This window comes from Malus sylvestris, chromosome 8, assembly GCF_916048215.2.
Source record: "Malus sylvestris chromosome 8, drMalSylv7.2, whole genome shotgun sequence".
Taxonomy (NCBI): domain Eukaryota; kingdom Viridiplantae; phylum Streptophyta; class Magnoliopsida; order Rosales; family Rosaceae; genus Malus; species Malus sylvestris.
This window is the reverse complement of record NC_062267.1, coordinates 8,277,900-8,296,964: the sequence shown is the minus strand read 5'-3', so window position 1 is coordinate 8,296,964 and position 19,065 is coordinate 8,277,900. Positions and strand designations below refer to the sequence as shown.

Here is a 19,065-nt window from a genome sequence, read left to right as displayed (position 1 = left end):
AAAATATTCTAAAATACACTTACTCTACACATAGAGATGATGAAGATAGTGAAATTTTTGAACCTCATAGGAACTCTATGTGGTACTAACTCACTCATGTATCTTACCATGCAATATATAAAGAATCAAATATTGTACTAATTCATTATATATAAATGATTATGGTGTGTTTAAACTTTTTTCATTAATTACTACATATTTTCTACACTCACAATGTTTGCCAGCTCGCTATATAATCAACTTAAATCAGTTAAATCCATCATGCAATGCATTTCCTTCTAATTTTTTGTGATAAACTAATAGATAATTGACTAAATAAACATCCTGCAAAGTTTCAATAAAAATTTCCAAGTTTTTCTTACAATTTTCGTGGTTTTTATTCAATTTTTTTCGATATTGATAATATCCCGATATTTCCATCGAAATTTCTGTGTTTTTGGACTACTGATATTTCCGATATCATTGATATTTTAGACCATGCTCATATCTGAACCAACATGCTAATTGGTATTTATTGAGATAATATAATTTCAGTACTGAATTACAAGACAAATAATTGTTCAGCTACCATTTCACCATGGCTTTATGATAGCCTTTTTATTTTACATAAAAAAAATAACCGAACAAAATTCAATAGTGTATAGCCATATACGTATAGAAGTGTATATACGGTCAGTATTGTATTTATCATGGAGTATATGTATAAGATCAGTTGGATGCTGCGTCCTTTCCATTTGGTGATGGTGATTTCAGTTTAAGAACTTTGCTTCTTTCAGCCCTCTCCCTTGAGAGAACTCCGGCTACCCTGCACATGGAAATCAATTTTTGAAAGAAGAAATACAGTGAAATTTTATACACATAAAAATGCTACAAACTTGAATTAATTATGGATTTGGTGATGTATGTATACAATATTCAGATACCTTATGAGAGCCTCTTGATTTGTAATATCAGGATGAACAGGCTTTCCTTTTCCAGTGCCAAAGTCAACTCTTGAAACTGGTTTCTTTAACAATTTCTCCCCAACTTTTATGAGATCATTCAAGTTTTCTGAAGTAGCAATATCCACAGAAGCCAGAGTTCCACTCAGTGTGTCATCCTGCATTCATATTTCACTTTCACGCATTATTTCTACTTATCTTATTAGCTAGGTTAATTCGCTAAGCGAAAATGATCATTTGATCTAGTAATATTTTTCTTCACTTTATTGAATCAAAATGTTAATGGTTCATAAAAAAATTTTACTCACACATACATATATATACCTGAATTCGAAGATAATTGTCGGGAGACTCAAGAGCTTGAAAAACGGTAGCAAGGTGGAAATCAACCATGTCACTACTTGCTTGAGTGAATATATCTAGCAGAGGAGCTGCAAAATCAGGTCCAATCAACCATCCTAAAGCACCCCACTCAGATGCTTCTTTGGCATCGTACTTCTCCTCAGATGTAGTTCCGGTACCCAGTGATATAACTAGGAACCGCTCATACAACTTGCAATTTGCACCGAAAGGAACGAAGTCAGGGTTGCGCTTGTGGATTTGTTTTGTCACTTCGCTCATAGCAACCAAAGCCTAAAACATAAGAACAAAAAAATAATAACGAACATATATATATGTATATGTATTCATAGTGAAAATTAAGTTTTCGGATCAATACTGGGTTATTAGCAGCCACGCCACCATCAATGAGATTGAGTTCTCTTGTTTCACCAGTTGAATTAGTCGATTTAAATTGATGTGCTGGAAGGTAGTACGGGGCTGCTGAAGTTCCGATACATATATCCGACAGCAAAGCATCTAGGTTATTGTTCTTTTTCAACTAAAATCATGACAGAAATACATATGCAAAATCAAGAACCATTGCAAAGAGAAGAATATATAAGAACAATACACCAAAATTTTGACAGTATCTGAATGTTTATATTGTCAAAATGATAATCTGATCAGGTTGGATTTTGAGGGTACAAGAGATTCACAGTTTAGCAACACAATAGCATACACTCAGTAAGAAAATATTGTCCCATATATATATATATAGAAAAATTTGTATCTAATCCCTAGTTACTAATGTTCATTAAGTGAGACCTTATTAATTTTATTTTAATTGAAGTCCCTAGCATAATGAATTTACATGTTTATTACATAATTTTTTAAAATAAAAATTTGTAATTGATTTAGGGTTTTAATACTCACACATCTATCCTAATTAATTTTCAATTCAAACATTTCCAAAATAAAAAAAAAATAGAATAAGTTTGTACTCATTAGTTTTTTTATAAAAAAAAAATTCTCAATTTTTAATCTTAAATGTATCCATTCATGTATTTTTCAATTTTTTAATCTTAAATGTACCCATTCTTAAATATACCAATTTGTTATATGTAAAATGTACCCTTTTTTAATATAAAATGTACCCAATTTTTCAATATAAAATTCTTTTAGATTTTTTAATCCATTTTTAAACTTATATGGGTACGTTCTTTTTCTTTGATTTGAGAATGTATCAATATCAAGTTTAATAGAAGAAATTTACTAATGTTATTAAGCCTAATATCTTTTTTTCTGTGGTTTTGAAGAATGTATCCCTATTTTGGTGCAATAATATTTGTTTGTTAATTTTGATGAATGTGTATATATATATATACACACACACAAACAATATAATAGAGAGTATAATTTATATTTTATTTTTTTTTATCCCACAAATTATGAGTTTTATTTAAAATTTCATTAATATAAACAAATACAAATTTCAATTTTTAATTTTTAATTTAAAAGCTATAGTACCTTACATTAGTACACTAATGTTAGGGATTTCGATCAAAAACTAAAAACAAACAAAGTTTCAATCAAATAATATTGATAGTTAGGGACCGCATCTAAAGTGTCCCTATATATATATAATGTTCCGATTAAGAGATAAACAAACCTGATAGCTGGAGAAGATAACCGGTTGGAGCCGCTTTATATCAAAAGTTGGGATTACAACATTAGTCAAGGTGTGGCGCAAGTGCTTGTCTCCTAACTTTTCCTTTAATAGGGAATGTAAATACTTCCCATCATATTTTGGTTTACCCAAAACTTTCAAGTTCATGGCAAGGTTGGCAACAATAGAACTGTTGTTGAAGGGAAATTAAGTAGCTAGGTTATTTTTCAGTTAATTGTTACCATATAACATTATTTAACAAACTAATTAAGAGCTAATATATCGGATAATACCTGTCTTGGGGAAATATTTTAGGGCAATTTTCAAGATAAAAAGCTGTAATATCTTTAGCAGCATACAAGGGACGATTATTTTCATCTGGGGTGGTAAGCATGGCAGTCACAAGGCCACCTGTGCTAGTCCCTGTAATCACATCAAAATAATCTGCCAGCCTTGCATCCTTACCATCCAGTTTCTGCATATAGTCAACATGACTGACTGTTATTATATCACTCTACCAGAATTAAAACACACATGTATATATTTCTTGATACTACACTCCGAAGTTCTAAACTCGCCGTCCATCACGTGTTACGATATGGGGAATCCTATCAGTAACACAATATTAGGACCATAAACAAAACTTCTCTAAGTAATAACACAATTTTTTTTCCCTTTGAGAGTTGCAGCTGGTATATTACACTGGAAGCAGACATGGTAGCTCGATGTGACACTATATTGTAGGTTTGAATGAAGCTACAAAACCATTATTTTTAACTATCATCCCTAATTTAGAGTCAAATGAGTTTTGATATCATATCGATGCCTGATCACCAAGTTTGTTAGTTAACTTTATTCACATATATAATGATGTAGAATTAGTGTATAATTTTGGTATATTTTCTATCAGAAATAACATGTACACAAAGTACATATGATGTGTATATATAGTAGGCTCAACTATCTCGGGATGAATGCAACATCATAGTGAAGATGTGAAGAAATGTCTCACATCAGAAGTTTACCGAACCTTAAAAAGGCTGATAAGGAGTTAGAGCCACTTCCATATTAATTACCAATTGATTTATATGATGGAACCTCAACTTCCTTTGTTGTATCAAAAATCAGTTTACCGCATGTAAATCCCAAGGGCCACATTTGAAATTGTCTACGTGTTATGCCAAAAAATTCTCTATACGTGTGAGTAGGCATGTGAGAATGTCAATAAAGGGATTGACGACCATATTTACATGTATTTGATACAATCATCATCTGACAATCAAATATAATTCATGTGAATATATGTATTTAATACAATCATCATCTAACCGTCGAGATGATGATTGTATTAAATCCATGTAAATATTGTAATCAAATCAGTGAATAAATGTCTAAAATCGGGTGTTTGCCCAACCTTGCAAGAGCTTATAAAAAGTTAAGCGCCTCCATTATTACCGAATGGTGGAACCTCTATTTTCTTTAAGGACGTCATTTATGAATAAACATCTAGAAATGAAGATAATGAGCCTAATAGACATATATGAAGTTCTCATGCATTGATCATTTTACCTGAAGCTCAGACTCCAGAAAACTGAGTATAGTTCCAGGTATAATCCCTCTTATTCCACCTCCATCAATGCTAAGAACAGTGATGAGGCTTCCATTAGTGGGAGAGTGAAGGGATGATTTTGCCATGAATGGTATTGAAGGAGATCAAGGTGATGCACAAGACTTAATATTTAGCCAGGAAGTAAAACTTAGAATAAGTAGAGGTTTTTAGAATCTAAAAGGAAGGCTGTTGATCAGGAGAAATGCAGGTATATTATAAAACTGGAGTTGTGGGCCTTTATATAGAGAAATTTTCCAGTCCAATTTTGACTCCAAACTTGTGTATGTACAGCCTATATCTATATTATTTGCTACGTAAGTAGCACTGCACATAGAGAATGTGGTCTCACAAAGCAGCCACAAATATGATCTCACGTGCAAATAATTTTCAAAGTAGCACTGCACATAGAAAATTTCGTATGCACACGTGGAAAATTCATGAACCATATCCAACGAGGAAATATTTTTGTGCATATCCGAATACATGCGCCGTGCTCCGCTGACTCGTATACTAATGTGTAATTAAATAAGAGAAATTGAGTTGAGGAAAAGTTGAAATGTGGTAGAGTCAGAATTAGATTCCTATTAATCTTGTTTACTAAAATTTTCTAAAATCGGAATATGAACGATATTGATCTATGTACGTTATTTACTAATTCACATGAATTAGAATGAAAACTAATGTGATTACTAAAATGCACTTGTTCCAAATAATCTATTTTTTTAGTAAAAATTATTTTAGAACTTTGTGAGAACAAAACCCACTGTTCGTCTTTTTTTTTTTTTTTCTTTTGTCCCAAATGTATTAAAAGACCAAAAAAGAAGGGCCAGCAAGAACAAAGAGAAGGCAAAGTGATGTCCACACCCATAGCCTCCCCTCCTTCAGGCGCCACCACAACACAGACTCTCCTGTAAATTCCTTCTGTATCTCCATTAGTTTTTGATTTGGTGAGAAAATATGTTTGATCTGGTTAATTAAGGTCCTTGCTAACGAACGAGATTGAGTCGGCGACTCGGTGAATGAGTCGAAGAGATTTTTGTGGTCTTGCTGGTGTTGTCGTGATGGTGTAAGGGTTGTGTTGTGGTGGTAGTCAAAGTGTAAGGAGTCGGCAGAGATAAATGGAAGGGGAGGGTGTGCTGCTGAAGGTGGAAGATACAGGGGTATTATAGGTAGAAAAGTTTGATCCCGAATGAGTGTTTTCTCCGGAATCCAAATACTACCTCTATCTCGATAATCCAAATCTGGTAATTCTGAAAATTGACTCTGGATATTAGGTGGACCTTACCAATTTTTTTATATTCCCCAAATGCTTTTCATATTTTTCTTTCTATTTGTTTCGATCGTTTTAAATGTACAGGTTAATTAGCATCGTTTTTAACATCGTTTCGATCGTTTTTCATTCTATTCATACTTTATGTTATCCTAAATTCATTTGGAATTTAAAGCTAGCTGAAGACCAATTAATACTAGGTCTAGGTTATTTTTTTCCTACTTTCGTCGGAAATTAACGTTAGTCAAACACGGCATTTGAATGCATTGGATCAATCGGGAAGTTGCATGTTATGCATTTTGTTGGGATTAAATTGTAGAAACATGTTACGCGCATAAGTCACATGTTATACGTTTTGTTAAGATTAAATTGTAGGATCAAAAAGTGGCACAAAAATATTGGTGATCACTAGAACAATTTGGGTCTCTTACGACTTGAAATATACGGCGTACGGTACTAGCATGCCTTAAATGATATTATTCACGACATTCGTAAAGTTCATGTTGTAATACTCTTGCACATAATCTAGCATTCATAGCATCACTTTTGTGCAAGTCGTTAAATAAAAATATTTACTGCGTAACCGTTGTGTGTTGTATTTGACAATTTACACGACGCACTTTCCTTCTCTTTTAAGGCATTATGTTATGTCGTAAAGTGAATTTTTTTTTATATATTTGGGTCCCTACCTTTTATGGCACGAATGATACGTCGTAAATAATAGTTTCTAGCTTTGCGCCTGAACTTTCCCACTCTGACCTAACAAAAAATGCTCGGGAAATTATAGCGCCAGAATGAAATATCAAACAAGTGAAATTCTAGACCATTCCACTTCACTTTCCCCTTTCTTTCTCTCTGCCTTTCAGATTGCTCGTTTCTTTCACACCAGCATGACCCAACAGGATACCCAGATTTATTTACCCAAACAACAAACCCCTCTCTCCATCGCTTTGTTGCGGTCCATGGCCTTATCTCCACGTCGCTTGCTGTCCACCACCAAAAATTCAAGAACCCAGGAGATCCATTCCGCCAAAACTCAAGTCGACACCTAAATCTTCCTCTCCCAGACATACGAGACCGCCGTTTTTCTCCCAATGTTGTAAGGTTGAAGTTTTTTTTTTCAAATTTTTATTTTATTTTTATATAAATTTGGTTTTGAATTTACATGTACTTTTCTCCAGCAGCCCTTCCACCTGCACATTCGCACTCCGCAACCTCCAATTTGGGTTTGATTTTTCTAAATCTATATGTATGTGTGCCTGGCTTTATTTCTGTGATTGGGGATTCTTTAACTTGATTTATTATTACATATGGAGGATTTTTAATCAGTTTTCTATTTGCTTTTTATTTTTCAGTATTTTTCTTTTTGCTGTGAATTTGTAGGATAAAATTATTTTTCTGGGATGCTTCTGTTTTTCTTGCTTTTTAAAGGTAAAATCTTTTTGGCTTGTTGCTTATACAAGTTAATAAGAAAAGAAGGTTTACTAATTTTAGGCTTCGTAGATGCTTTGAAATTGAACCATACATAATTGTTTAAGCTACCACTTTATACTCTATAGTCAATTCCAAGAGCTATTATTTATGTTTTATGGAGAAGCGATTTTATTGTGTGAGGTTCTCTTTGAATCCAGAACAGTGAGTGCTCTGTACTTGAGTAGTTTTAAAAATTAAAAACATAAGCTATTGTTTATTGGATATTAGGATATTAATGCTCTCAATTGTAATGTTTATCTTTTAGTTGCTCTGCATTGTAATCCTACACATCCTGAAGGCTTATCTCCTCATGTTGCTTATGTATACCAATACTTGTATCACTCATATGAAAATCAATGAATCGATTGGTTTTTACTAATGATGGAACTTGTGCTTATTGGTTATATTTGGTTTTTGGGATTACTATCTAATCCATAGTTTGTAATACAATTCAATATTTTTTGCCTTTTTTGTGTTTTTGGGCTTCTACATTTGGATCTTTCTGAATGTTTGGTTAATTCATTTTTTTATATTAATTTTCGATTACAGGTTGGTACTTGGTTGCTTGACTTCTAACCCTTTTTGTAGATTTTTTGGTTTAAAATTTCAATGTATATTTCATGTATGTTTGTACAAGAGTGAGTCCGGGTAGATATGAGAAGAGAGAGGGAAAAGAGATGGGAAGGATGGCTACAGCAAGCAGTCGACAAGAAAGAAGAAGGTGTGTTGCCTACCTAAGACATTACCCCAAATCAGTCTCCTCCCTTAAATCAAGGGAAATGTGATTTATATACCCTTACTCTAAAGATTACAATGAGCCTTAACCTAGAGATTTACCCTAGGGATGACCTTGGCAGTAGACTCCATATGCAACATCAGTCATATGTAGCATCAGTCATATGCAGCATCACAACACTTTTATTAGCTCATATGAGGAATTGAGTATTTTGGGTTTCACTGTTTTTTTAGGAATGGTCTCTTTGTGTACGGTTAGGTCCACTAATATGGAAAAATGGTCCAAAGATCCAAATAGCTTGGGCAGCAAATAACTTTTGTGAATCCATTTATGTCCTTTGTAGGTTGATCATGCTATTCGTTAGATCACCATCTATATTTCCAAGTGCAGTGACAAATATATACAGGTTAAGTGATTTAATAACTTAAATAAGTGTTAATATCCCACCTTTAAGTGTATTGTAGGAAATGTATCAGCACTTTTTTTTCTTGCTATAATGTTTTTTTTTTTTTTTTGTAAGTTATAAACTTATATATGCACTTGAACAACATTTGGGTTACCTAATATTTTTTATTGAGTGAAACAAGTTTTGATAGGTATGCTGGAATGCATTCCTTCCCAAATCTAGAGCTGTAAGTAATGGCGCCCAATGAATTATCAAATCTGAGGCACCAAGTATTTTAAAAAATTTAGACTAATATTAATCCAGACTATTCCAATTCATTTTCCTATGAAAGAGTTTTAATTATGGTGTTGGGGATTTGTTAATTTTGCTCTCTCTCTGTATGATTTGGTTGGGATTGCAAAGTGACTTGGGTTTCTTTGTATGCATGTCCCGGACCTCCAAGTCACATGGGGTACTCAGCAAGTTTCTGCTTTTGCAAAGGTTATTGAGATGTTACAAACTTACATTGATACTGCAATCCAAATAATCTCTTTTGAAAATCCAAATAATCTATGAGTATGTTGTAGTAGTTGTTGTAGTAGTGGTAGAATAACACTGGGGCATAGCCTAGTACTCTGTGAGTCTGTTGTAGTAGTAGTGTAGTACTTTGTTTAGTTTGTACTATTGGATAAAAATGATAATTTGATTGAGTTCCTTTGGTATGATTTATATTCACTTATTTATTCTATTTCTTTTTACTATTTTTCAGGTAGCATTCAAGTCTTTGGTGAAATTTTAAACGAAGAGGTTGCAAATGCAACGGTTATGAGTGGAAAAGTTTATACTTAATTTTAGGGATACTTTGGATGCGATCCCTAATCCCTAACATTCTTTGACTAAAACCTTAATGGTATTCAAAGTTTGATCAAAGTCCCTTGACTTTGTACACCTCATTATATTACAATTAATATTTATATTTTTATATTTTTGACATTAATTGTTTGATATTTTATAAGATTTATAATCCTATAAATTTAAAATCCCTCATTATAATACTATTGAAAACGGTTACAATAAAAAAATTCAAACATTTTGATTGAATAAATGGATAAAAACTATGTAAAAATAAGAAATAATAAATGGCAAAAGAATGTATCCATAGTGTTAAAAAAATGGGTACATTTCACATATAATAAAACGGTACATTAATAAAGAAGAATGAGTACATTATAAATAAATTAGGGTACAAATAAAAGATTAAAAAATTATGAGTACAAATGAATTTTTAAAAAATATAGACGCTAAAAGAAATTAATACATGGGTACAAAATAAAACTAAAAAAAAATACTACAAATTTAAAAAAATGTTGCAACTTAAAAGTGGGTACAAACTAAAAATATAAATATATGATACAAAGTTTAGGCATAAAACATAAATATACCATATGTAAATTTTCTATCATTGATTAAATATACAACACATGGGTACAAACACAAATAAAACTTTAAAAAATATGGGCACAAAAAGAAACTAATATATGGGAACAAATTAAAAATGAAAAAAAAATTGGTACAAATTAAAACTAGGTACCAACTAAAAATAAAAATATATGATAAAAAATTTAGCCATAAATATAAATATACTAATTGTAACATTTTTAACACTAAAGGAATATATTTAAAAATAAAAATATTTTATTAATCAAATAATTAATGATGTTATTAATACCAAGGACCTTGATCAAAAATTGAAAATGAATAAGATTTTAATCAATGGAGTAGCAAAAAAAAGGATGTGAACCTAATTTCTCCTAATTTTATTATTAAAGTCTTCATCAATTTCTAAGTTAACATTTTGTTTTGACTAGCTCTTAACTTACGAACCGAATCCATCTCCTTTGACTAGCTAGAGTATCTTGGTTGGGCACTTTATCCGTTCCCAGGGCCTACTTTCCAAAGACGAAGTTGAGACAGGTTGGGAACTCTCTCTTTCTCTCCTTTTGTTTTAGTTCCCAAGAAAGTTGATTGGATTGAAGAAAATGGAACAAAAAGAAGTGAAAAAAAAATTGAAATTTGTTGGTGCTTCTGATGATGTTGAATTTGTAATATATTAAGACCCAAAAACTAGATAAATGGCTAACTTTGATGTAAATTGATAACAGCAAGCCACTAGGTCAAAAACAGTGAGTCTTACCTTAGAGTTTTTGGGCATATCATAATTGATAACTCGAATATCCAATCTTCTACTTGCCGTATCAATTCTTCATGCATAGTATATATATACATGCTCTTGAGTAAATAATAAAGGAATTTTGACTTAATCAAGTTGGTTAGAGCAAGAAATGTGCTCTACACCGATTATCCCATAAATAAACAATGACGGGAACAAAACTCATATGACAACCAACATGTTGATTGGTATTTACTATTTATTGAGAGAAAATAACTTCAGTACCGAATTACAAGACATAGATAATAGTTTAGTTACCAGTTCGTCATGGCGTTATGATAGCTTCTTTATTTTACATAAACAAATAAATAACTGAATGAAATTCAGTAGCATATAATCCTAGAACAATACTTGGCTACTCAAAAATGAGTAAGAACTCTTACTCAAAATTTTTCAAAATTATTCGTTGTCAATTTATAGAATTTTGTGTTTATAATCAGTACCGTTTATATTATCAATCAACCTATAAAGATCGTCTCTGCAAAAAATTAATTAAAACTAAGGTCGTTTGATCATCAAACTATTTAAAAATAAATGAACGGTATTGGTAAAATCATTACGAACCGTCCATGTATTTGCTACAATAGATTGACTAAACGACCTTAGTTTTAATTTATTTTTTGTAGAGATGATCTTTACAGTGTGATTCATAATATGAACGGTTTTGATCATACGCACAAAACTTTGCGATTAAAACACTAAGAATTTTGAGTAGGAATTCCTACTCTTCTTTGAGTAGCCAAATATTGTTCATAATCCGATACGTGCGTGTAGAAGTGTTTATACGGTCGGTATTGTATTTTGTCATGGAATATAAATTAGATCAGTTGGATGCTGCATCCTTTCTATTTGGTGATGATGATTTCAGTTCATGAACTTTGTTCCTTTCAGCCCTCTCCCTTGAAAGAACTCCGGCTACCCTGCAGATGGAAATCAATTTTTGAAAGAAGAAATAGTTTGGGAAATTTAATATACATATAAAATGCTACAAACTTAAATTAATTGTGAATTTCGTGATGTATGTATACTATATTTAAATACCTTATGAGAGCCTCTTGATTTGTAGTTTCAGGATGAACAAGCTTTGCTTTTGCAGTATCAAAGTCAACTATTGGAACTGATTTCTTTAACAATTTCTCCCCAACTATTACGAGACCATTCAAGTTTTCCAAAGAAGCAATATCCACAAAAGCCAGTGTTCCAGTTAGTGTGTCATCCTGCATCCATTTTTCACTTTCACGTATTAATATTTCTACATATCTTGCTAGCTATGTTAATTCGCTATGCGAAAATGATTATTTGGTATAGTAATATTTTCCTTCACTTTATCGAATCAAAATGTTGAAGGTTTGTAAAAAGATTACTCACACACACATATATGTACCTGAATTCAAAGATAACTGTCAGGAGACTCGAGCTTGAAAAACAGCAGCAAGCTGGAAATCAACCATGTCACCACTTGCTTGAGTGAATATATCTACCAGAGGAGCCGAAAAATGAGATCCAATCAACCATCCCAAAGCACCCCACTCAGATGCTTCTTTGGCGTCGTACTTCTCCTCAGATGTTGTACCGGTACCCAGTGATATAACCAGGAACCGCTCATACAACTCGTCATTTACACTCAAAGGAACGAACTCAGGGTTGCCCTTGTGAATTTGTTTTGTCACTTCGCTAATAGCAACCAAAGCCTAAAATAAAAGAACAAAAATAAAAAATAAAAAAAAATAAAAATATTAATATACACTCAAATTAACGAACCTTTATATTATTCATAGTGAAAATTAAGTTTTCAGATCAATACCAGGTTATTAGCAGCCACGCCACCATCAGTGAGATTGAATTCTCTTGTTTCACTAGTTGAATTAGTCGATTTAAATTGATATGCTGGAAGGTAGTACGGGGCTGCTGAAGGTCCTATACATATATCCGATAGCAAAGCATCTAGCCTATTGTTCTTTCTCATCTAAATCATGACATAAATACATAGACAAAATCAAGAACCATTGCAAAGAGTCGAATATATAAAGCACATAAACACGAAAGTTTTGGCAGCATCCGAGATGCTTATATTGTCACTTGTCAGAATGTGAAGCTGAACTATTGATCAGGTTTATTTTTTAGGGTACAATGTGAGGATGTGAAAGTTAAAGAGTCTCACATTGGTGAAAAGAGAAACCTTGTAAGGGCTTCTAAGAGATTGGGCTACTCCCTATATTACCAATTAGTTTTATGGTAGAACCTCAACTTTTCTCATACATGAGATTCAAGTTTAGCAATACAATATTACGCTCAGTAAGAAATTATTGTCCCATGTATATGTATTTATAATGTTCCAATTAAGAGATAAACAAACCTGATAGCTGGAGAAGATCACAGGTTGGAGCCGCTTTATATCAAAAGTTGGGATTACAACGTTAGTCAAGGTGTGGCGCAAGTGTTCGTCTCCTACTTTTCCTTTAATAGGGAATGTAAATACTTCCCATCATATTTCGGTCTTCCTAAATCTTTCAAGTTCTTAGCGAGGTTGGCAACAACAAAACTGTTGTTAAAGGGATAGGTTAGCTTTCAGTTAATAGTTACTACATAACATTATTTAAAAAATTTAAGAGCTAATATATCTGATAATACCTGTCTTGGGGGAAAATTTGAGGGCAGTTTTCAAGATAAAAAGCTTTAATATCTTTAGCAGCATACAAGGGACGATTATTTTCATCTGGAGTGGTAAGCATGGCAGTCACAAGGCCACCTGTGCTAGTCCCTGTAATCACATCAAAAGAATCTGCGAGCCTTGCATCCTTACCATCAAGTTTCTGCATATAGTCAACATGACTTGGTGGAGTTATATCCCCATATGTGTAACATGCCCTTTAGACACATTATTTTGCAAAGCTTTAGTAAGAGGATCTGCAATCATTACATTAGCAAACAAAAATTGAATTTCAATCTCCCCTTTCTTAACCATTTTTCTAACCTTGAGGAACTTCACACCTGTCAATTTAGAAGTTGAAGTGCTCTTGTAATTCTTCGAGAAAAACACAGCAGCATTGTTATCACATAACATCTTTACATGTCCTTTAATGGAATCAACAATCTTCATGTCAGCAATCAAATTTTTGGGCTCTTGTTTCATTCCTTCAAAAGGTGCCACAACTCAACTTCCATTATTGAATTTAATATAATAGTCTGTTTAGCACTATTCCATGAAATAGCACCTCTACTCAGTTTTAAAATGTCCACCAGTTGATTTTCTCTCAACAACATCCCCAGCAAGATCTAAATCAGTGAATCCAATTAACTCCAGGGAATCATCTTGATCATAGATTAACGTGACCCTTGAGTTTTCTGCAAATACCTCAATACTTTCTTTGCAACCATCGATTTTGCTTCTCCTAGATTCGATTGAAATATTCCCAAAAGTCGAACAATGAATGCTAAGTCTGGTCTTGTAGAAATATTAGCATACATAAGACTAACAACTAATGAAGCATAAGGTTTCATCTTCATCAGTTTAATCTAATGCACATTTTTAGGACATTGATCTCAAGAGAATTTGTTACCCTTGTTCACTCGAACGACATCAGCCTTATTACAGCTCTCCATGTTGAACTTGTTAAGTACTCTCTCAATATAACCCTTCTAATACAAACCAACTTTCTATCTATCTCTGAGAATCTCAATTCCAATAACATAATGAGCCTATCCAAGATCCTTCATTTCAAATTATGTTCAAAATGTGCTTTTGTTTCTTTCAAAAGTTGCACATTTGAGCTTGCAAGTAAGATATCATCAACATATAGAACAAGGAAGAGAAATTTTGATCATTTGAACTTGAGATAGATACAATCATCCATCTTGTTTTCAAGAAAACCTTGTGAAGTAACCACTTGATCAAATTTTAAGAACCACTGCCTTGAAGCCTGTTTAAGTTCATAGATTGACTATTCAGTTTTACAGACCATGTCTTCTTTCACCCCTTTAACAAATTCATGAGGCTAAATCAGGAAAATCTCCTCATCAGGTTACCCATTCAAAAAAGTTATCTTGACATTCATTTAGTGCAATTATAAGTCAAAATGGGTTGTTAAAGCCATTATAACTCTCATGGAATCCTTGGAAGATACAAGTGAAAAAGTTTCATTGTAATCAACACCTTCTGTCTATGTGAAAACCTTTGAAACTAGCCTTGCTTTATATCTTTCAACCTTCCTTCAACAAATCTCTTGGTCTTGTACATCTACTTTCATCCAATTGTTTTAATTTTAAAGATGATAATTTACAAGAGACCAAACATTGTTTTTAGACATTGAATCAGGTACCTGATTGTAATTCAAATGTGAAGAACCATTATCCAGTTGATCTAGTTCTTCAAAATCAAATTTGTCTTGGACCAAATCTGATGCATCTTCATCTTCTATAAAAACAACATTATGAGTTTCTTGTATTCTTATGTGTGCTTGAGTACAATAAAACTTGAAACCCTTTGATTTCTTTGAATAACCAATGAAAAAACAAGTACAGGCTCTGGAGTATAACTTCTCACTTGGATTGTAACCTTGCTTCTGCCTTACATCCCCAAACATGACAATGGCCAAAACTTGGTCTTCTTCCATTCCATAATTCAAAAGGGGACTTAGAAACAGATTTTGAGGGCACTTGGTTTCAATATACAATTAGCAGTCTTCCATGCCTCTCCCCAAAGAAAACCAGGAAGTTTGGACCTTGAAATTATGCTTCTCACCATCTCCATTAGTGTTATATTTCTCTTTTGTGCTTCATTATTCTGTTGTGGTGTTCTAGGAGTAGTGTATTGAGCCACAATGCCTTGATTTTCAAGAAAATAGGCAAAGGGACCCTTCTGTTGCCCAACTTCTGTACACTTTTTAGTGACCATACTACGGTGCGTTACTGCACATGGCACCACCGCAGTGGTGAGTTGTGGCGCGTGGATGAAGCATGGGGGAGAGTGCAAGACCTGAGACCTACCTTTAGGTTTATTGGTGTTCTAAATCACATGGCATCCTCTATTTGTGCCAATTCAAAACTAAATAGTAGTTTTAGATGATATTTCTAGGGTTAAAGTAAGGCTGATCCTAATACATTTACCTCAGAAGTCCGGTCATGGACTCACCAGCTCTAGGTAGAGCTGTACCAAACGGAGTAACGATGCCACCATCACCATATTCAGAGGCAATAGGCAGAATCCTCGCGACTCAGCTGGATGACTATGCTTATTACGCGATCTTATCCAGATATAGACACAATTAGATTTTTAAGTCTTGGAGTTCTTACAATCTAAGAATTAATCATAAATCCTATGAGGGTGCACTATCTACTTCTAGATATCCTCTAGGATTCTCCTGGCTTAGAATGAAGATTTTATCCTAAAAAGGTATCTCTCCCCATGGTATAAATACAATCACCTAGGGTTCATCTTTGGTAACGCAATCTAAACACTTGAATTGTCTTGCCCACTGCTTCTGTCACATCCCGGCCCTAGGCAGATCACTTTCAGGGCCCGTTCCACCACCGTAGCACGATATTGTCCGCTTTGGGCTTACCATTCCCTTACAGTTTTGTTTTTGGGAACTCACGAGCAACTTCCCAGTGGTCACCCATCCTAGGAGTGACCTAGCCTCCTTCTCGCTTAACTTCGGAGTTCCTACGGAACCCGAAGCCAGTGAGCTCCCAAAAGGCCTCGTGCTAGGTAGGGATGGGAATATACATTTAAGGATCACTCCCCTAGGCGATGTGGGATGTCACAATCCACCCCCCTTAGGGGCCCGACGTCCTCGTCGGCACACTTCCGGCTAGGGATTGGCTCTAATACCATTTGTCGCATCCCGGCCCGGGGCGGATCACTTCCCGGGCCCGTTCCACCACCGTAACACGATATTGTCCGCTTTGGGCTTACCATTCCCTCACGGTTTTGTTTTTGGGAACTCACGAGCAACTTCCCAGTAGGTCACCCATCCTGGGAGTGACCTGGCCTCCTTCTCGCTTAACTTCGGAGTTCCTACGAAACCCAAAGCCAGTGAGCTTTCTAAAGGCCTCGTGCTAGGTAGGGATGGGAATATACATTTAAGGATCACTCCCATGGGCGATGTAGGATGTCACAGCTTCAGTCTAAAATTATTTACTAACTTGACCGTCAGAGAGCCTTTGGCCGACACACACCCTCTGGTCCTAGGCTTGCTCAAGGTTGTTTATTGTTTTGCAAGTAATGGAGTTCGAGCACTTCCTCCACACATGGCGGTGCACGAATTTGGTTTCAACATTCATCAGTCATCATGGACAAACATATGGTTTGATTACAAAGGATTTGAATCTCATGGCTCATTAGGAAATACTTTTAAAATGATTAGAGAAAAGCACTTGAAGTGCTTTCAGCAAGAGCATCAATTATGTGCTTCTTTCAGGAAGTACTTTTAAGTGCTTTTCTAATATTTACTTGCATTTTTACTAATGATTAGTTTCAAAAACATTTTCACCAAAGACATTTTTAGCTATTTTGAAAAAACTTCCGAACAAGCTCTCAATATTTGAGCACAATGCCTCTATGAATTGCCTTGAAATGATAAAAACACAATTTTTAGCATCTCAAACACTTATGTTTAATTATGGCCATTGTTTTCATTTGATTTATTCAAACCAATAGCCAAAAAAAAAAAAGGTGTGTAAAAGGGTAAAAATGGTGGGTGTGCAATTATCTCCCATTGCCTAAAAATGCAATACATTATGGGGAATTACATTTTACCACATTGAAGTTTGCTTATTATAACGCCTTGCATCCTCTTGTTTTAATGTCTATTTTACACAAGCAATGTTTCACATTAAATTAATTCGAACAATGAATATAACGCTTTGCATTCTCTTGTTTTAACCGTATATTTTGTATAAGCAATATTTCACATTATATTAACTCAAACAACAAAAATAGAAATTTAAACTCGAACACATTTATTTATCCAAATTGAGTCATTTGACTATGCCCAAGCCTTCAATTTTAGCAATCGTGATTTGTAAATTTGAAAAAATAAATTTACACCGAAAATAAAAATACATCATAATTATCAAATACATAATTTAATAATCAAATTCTTAAGATGGAGTTTCACACAAATCCACCCAGTCAAATTAGAAAAGAAAAATCTCTAGAGATGTTGGTGAAGATGTCAGAATCAATCAACAATGAACAACAATTAAAAACTTCTTCTTTTTTAGGGTAAATATTAGTTTACTACTCTCAAATTTCGTGGTTTTCAACATTTTTTTCGTCCTAGAGTCATACCTAAAGTGTTAATTTTGGGACAGTCTCATACATCCGTTAGTCTGACTGTTAAGTCTTCTGTTAACTGATGATGTGGCGCCCATGTGGACAAGGACTGAGCGCCACGTGTCATTAAGAGGCTCACATGGAAATTAAAAATTCAAGTTGGCCCCACTTGGACATTAAAAAATAATAAAAAAATTAAAACTTAAAAAAAATGATAATAAATTAAAACTTAAAAAAAAAGAAAAAAAAACTAAGGGTTTTTCCCATCCCCATTTCAAACCTCCGTCTTCACCATTGCAAATCCCCAGCAACCCCCTGCTCCAAACCTTTATCCTCCTCATCCCAAAACCTAACCCCATCCTCCACACCCTAAAACCCAACCTCAGCCAAAAGACGCCGCCACATAAGTTATTCACGGAGCCCAATCCTCCAACACGCCAAGCCCAAGGCCGCATATCTCTACCCTCCTCCTCCGGATCCGGTCAAGGCCTCCAAGCCTTCGCTTGAAATCTGACACCGACATGGATCTTCCCGAATCCGACCCAGAATTCGTACCGTTGGGCGCTCCCGAATCGAACCCCTACCCACATCCAACCTGGAGACCCTGACATCCTACAAATCCACTTGTTCTTGGCAGAGATTTGATTCTGAACTTCCTTCAAATTCACAAAAAATGGAAGAAAAAAATAAAAATCATAGAGGTAGAGAGAGACAGATCGAGGAGAGAGAGAGTACCTGCAAGATTTGGGTGTCTTCGTGTAGAGAAGAAGAATTGAAAGCGAGAATTAATTAAAGTGGGAACTAGTGGTAAAGGAGGGGGACAATGGCCATCGAAGAGGGAGTTGGAGAATCAATTGAATTTAGGGTTGGGTGGGTGGAGAGGAGAGAAAGGAGCGAGGGAAGGAGAAAGTGTTGGGACTCGGGGGGGGGGGGGGGAAGAGTAGGAGACAGCCCAGAAAAAAAAATTTAATTTTTTTTTAAGTTTTTATTTTTTATTTTTTTTAATGTCCAAGTGGGGCCAGCTTGAATTTTTTATTTTCACGTGGACCCCTTAATGACACGTGGTGTCCTGTTTTGGTCTATATAGGCGTCACGTCATCAGTTAACGGAATACTTAACAGTTAGACTAACGGATGTATGAGACTGTCCCAAAATTAA

The 19,065-nt window shown here is 34.2% G+C and overlaps 1 protein-coding gene, 1 long non-coding RNA gene and 1 pseudogene across 2 annotated transcripts; all 3 read right to left on the bottom strand.

Annotated features, from left to right (window-relative positions):
* Positions 1-590: 590 nt before the first annotated feature.
* On the bottom strand, positions 591-4,720 carry LOC126633148 (patatin-like protein 2). The gene is made up of 7 exons (XM_050303709.1): positions 4,498-4,720; positions 3,222-3,403; positions 2,932-3,118; positions 1,660-1,821; positions 1,266-1,574; positions 924-1,099; positions 591-805 (listed from the first exon to the last, which is right to left on the bottom strand). The coding sequence occupies exons 1-7, from the start codon at positions 4,621-4,623 to the stop codon at positions 709-711; spliced, it is 1,239 nt and encodes a 412-aa protein (XP_050159666.1). The 5' UTR covers positions 4,624-4,720; the 3' UTR covers positions 591-708.
* A 6,734-nt stretch (positions 4,721-11,454) lies between these two features.
* On the bottom strand, positions 11,455-13,450 carry LOC126633149 (patatin-like protein 2; annotated as a pseudogene).
* A 4,603-nt stretch (positions 13,451-18,053) lies between these two features.
* On the bottom strand, positions 18,054-18,978 carry LOC126633156 (uncharacterized). The gene is made up of 2 exons (XR_007626969.1): positions 18,643-18,978; positions 18,054-18,563 (listed from the first exon to the last, which is right to left on the bottom strand). It is a non-coding gene; the product is annotated as an uncharacterized LOC126633156 (long non-coding RNA).
* Positions 18,979-19,065: the final 87 nt, after the last annotated feature.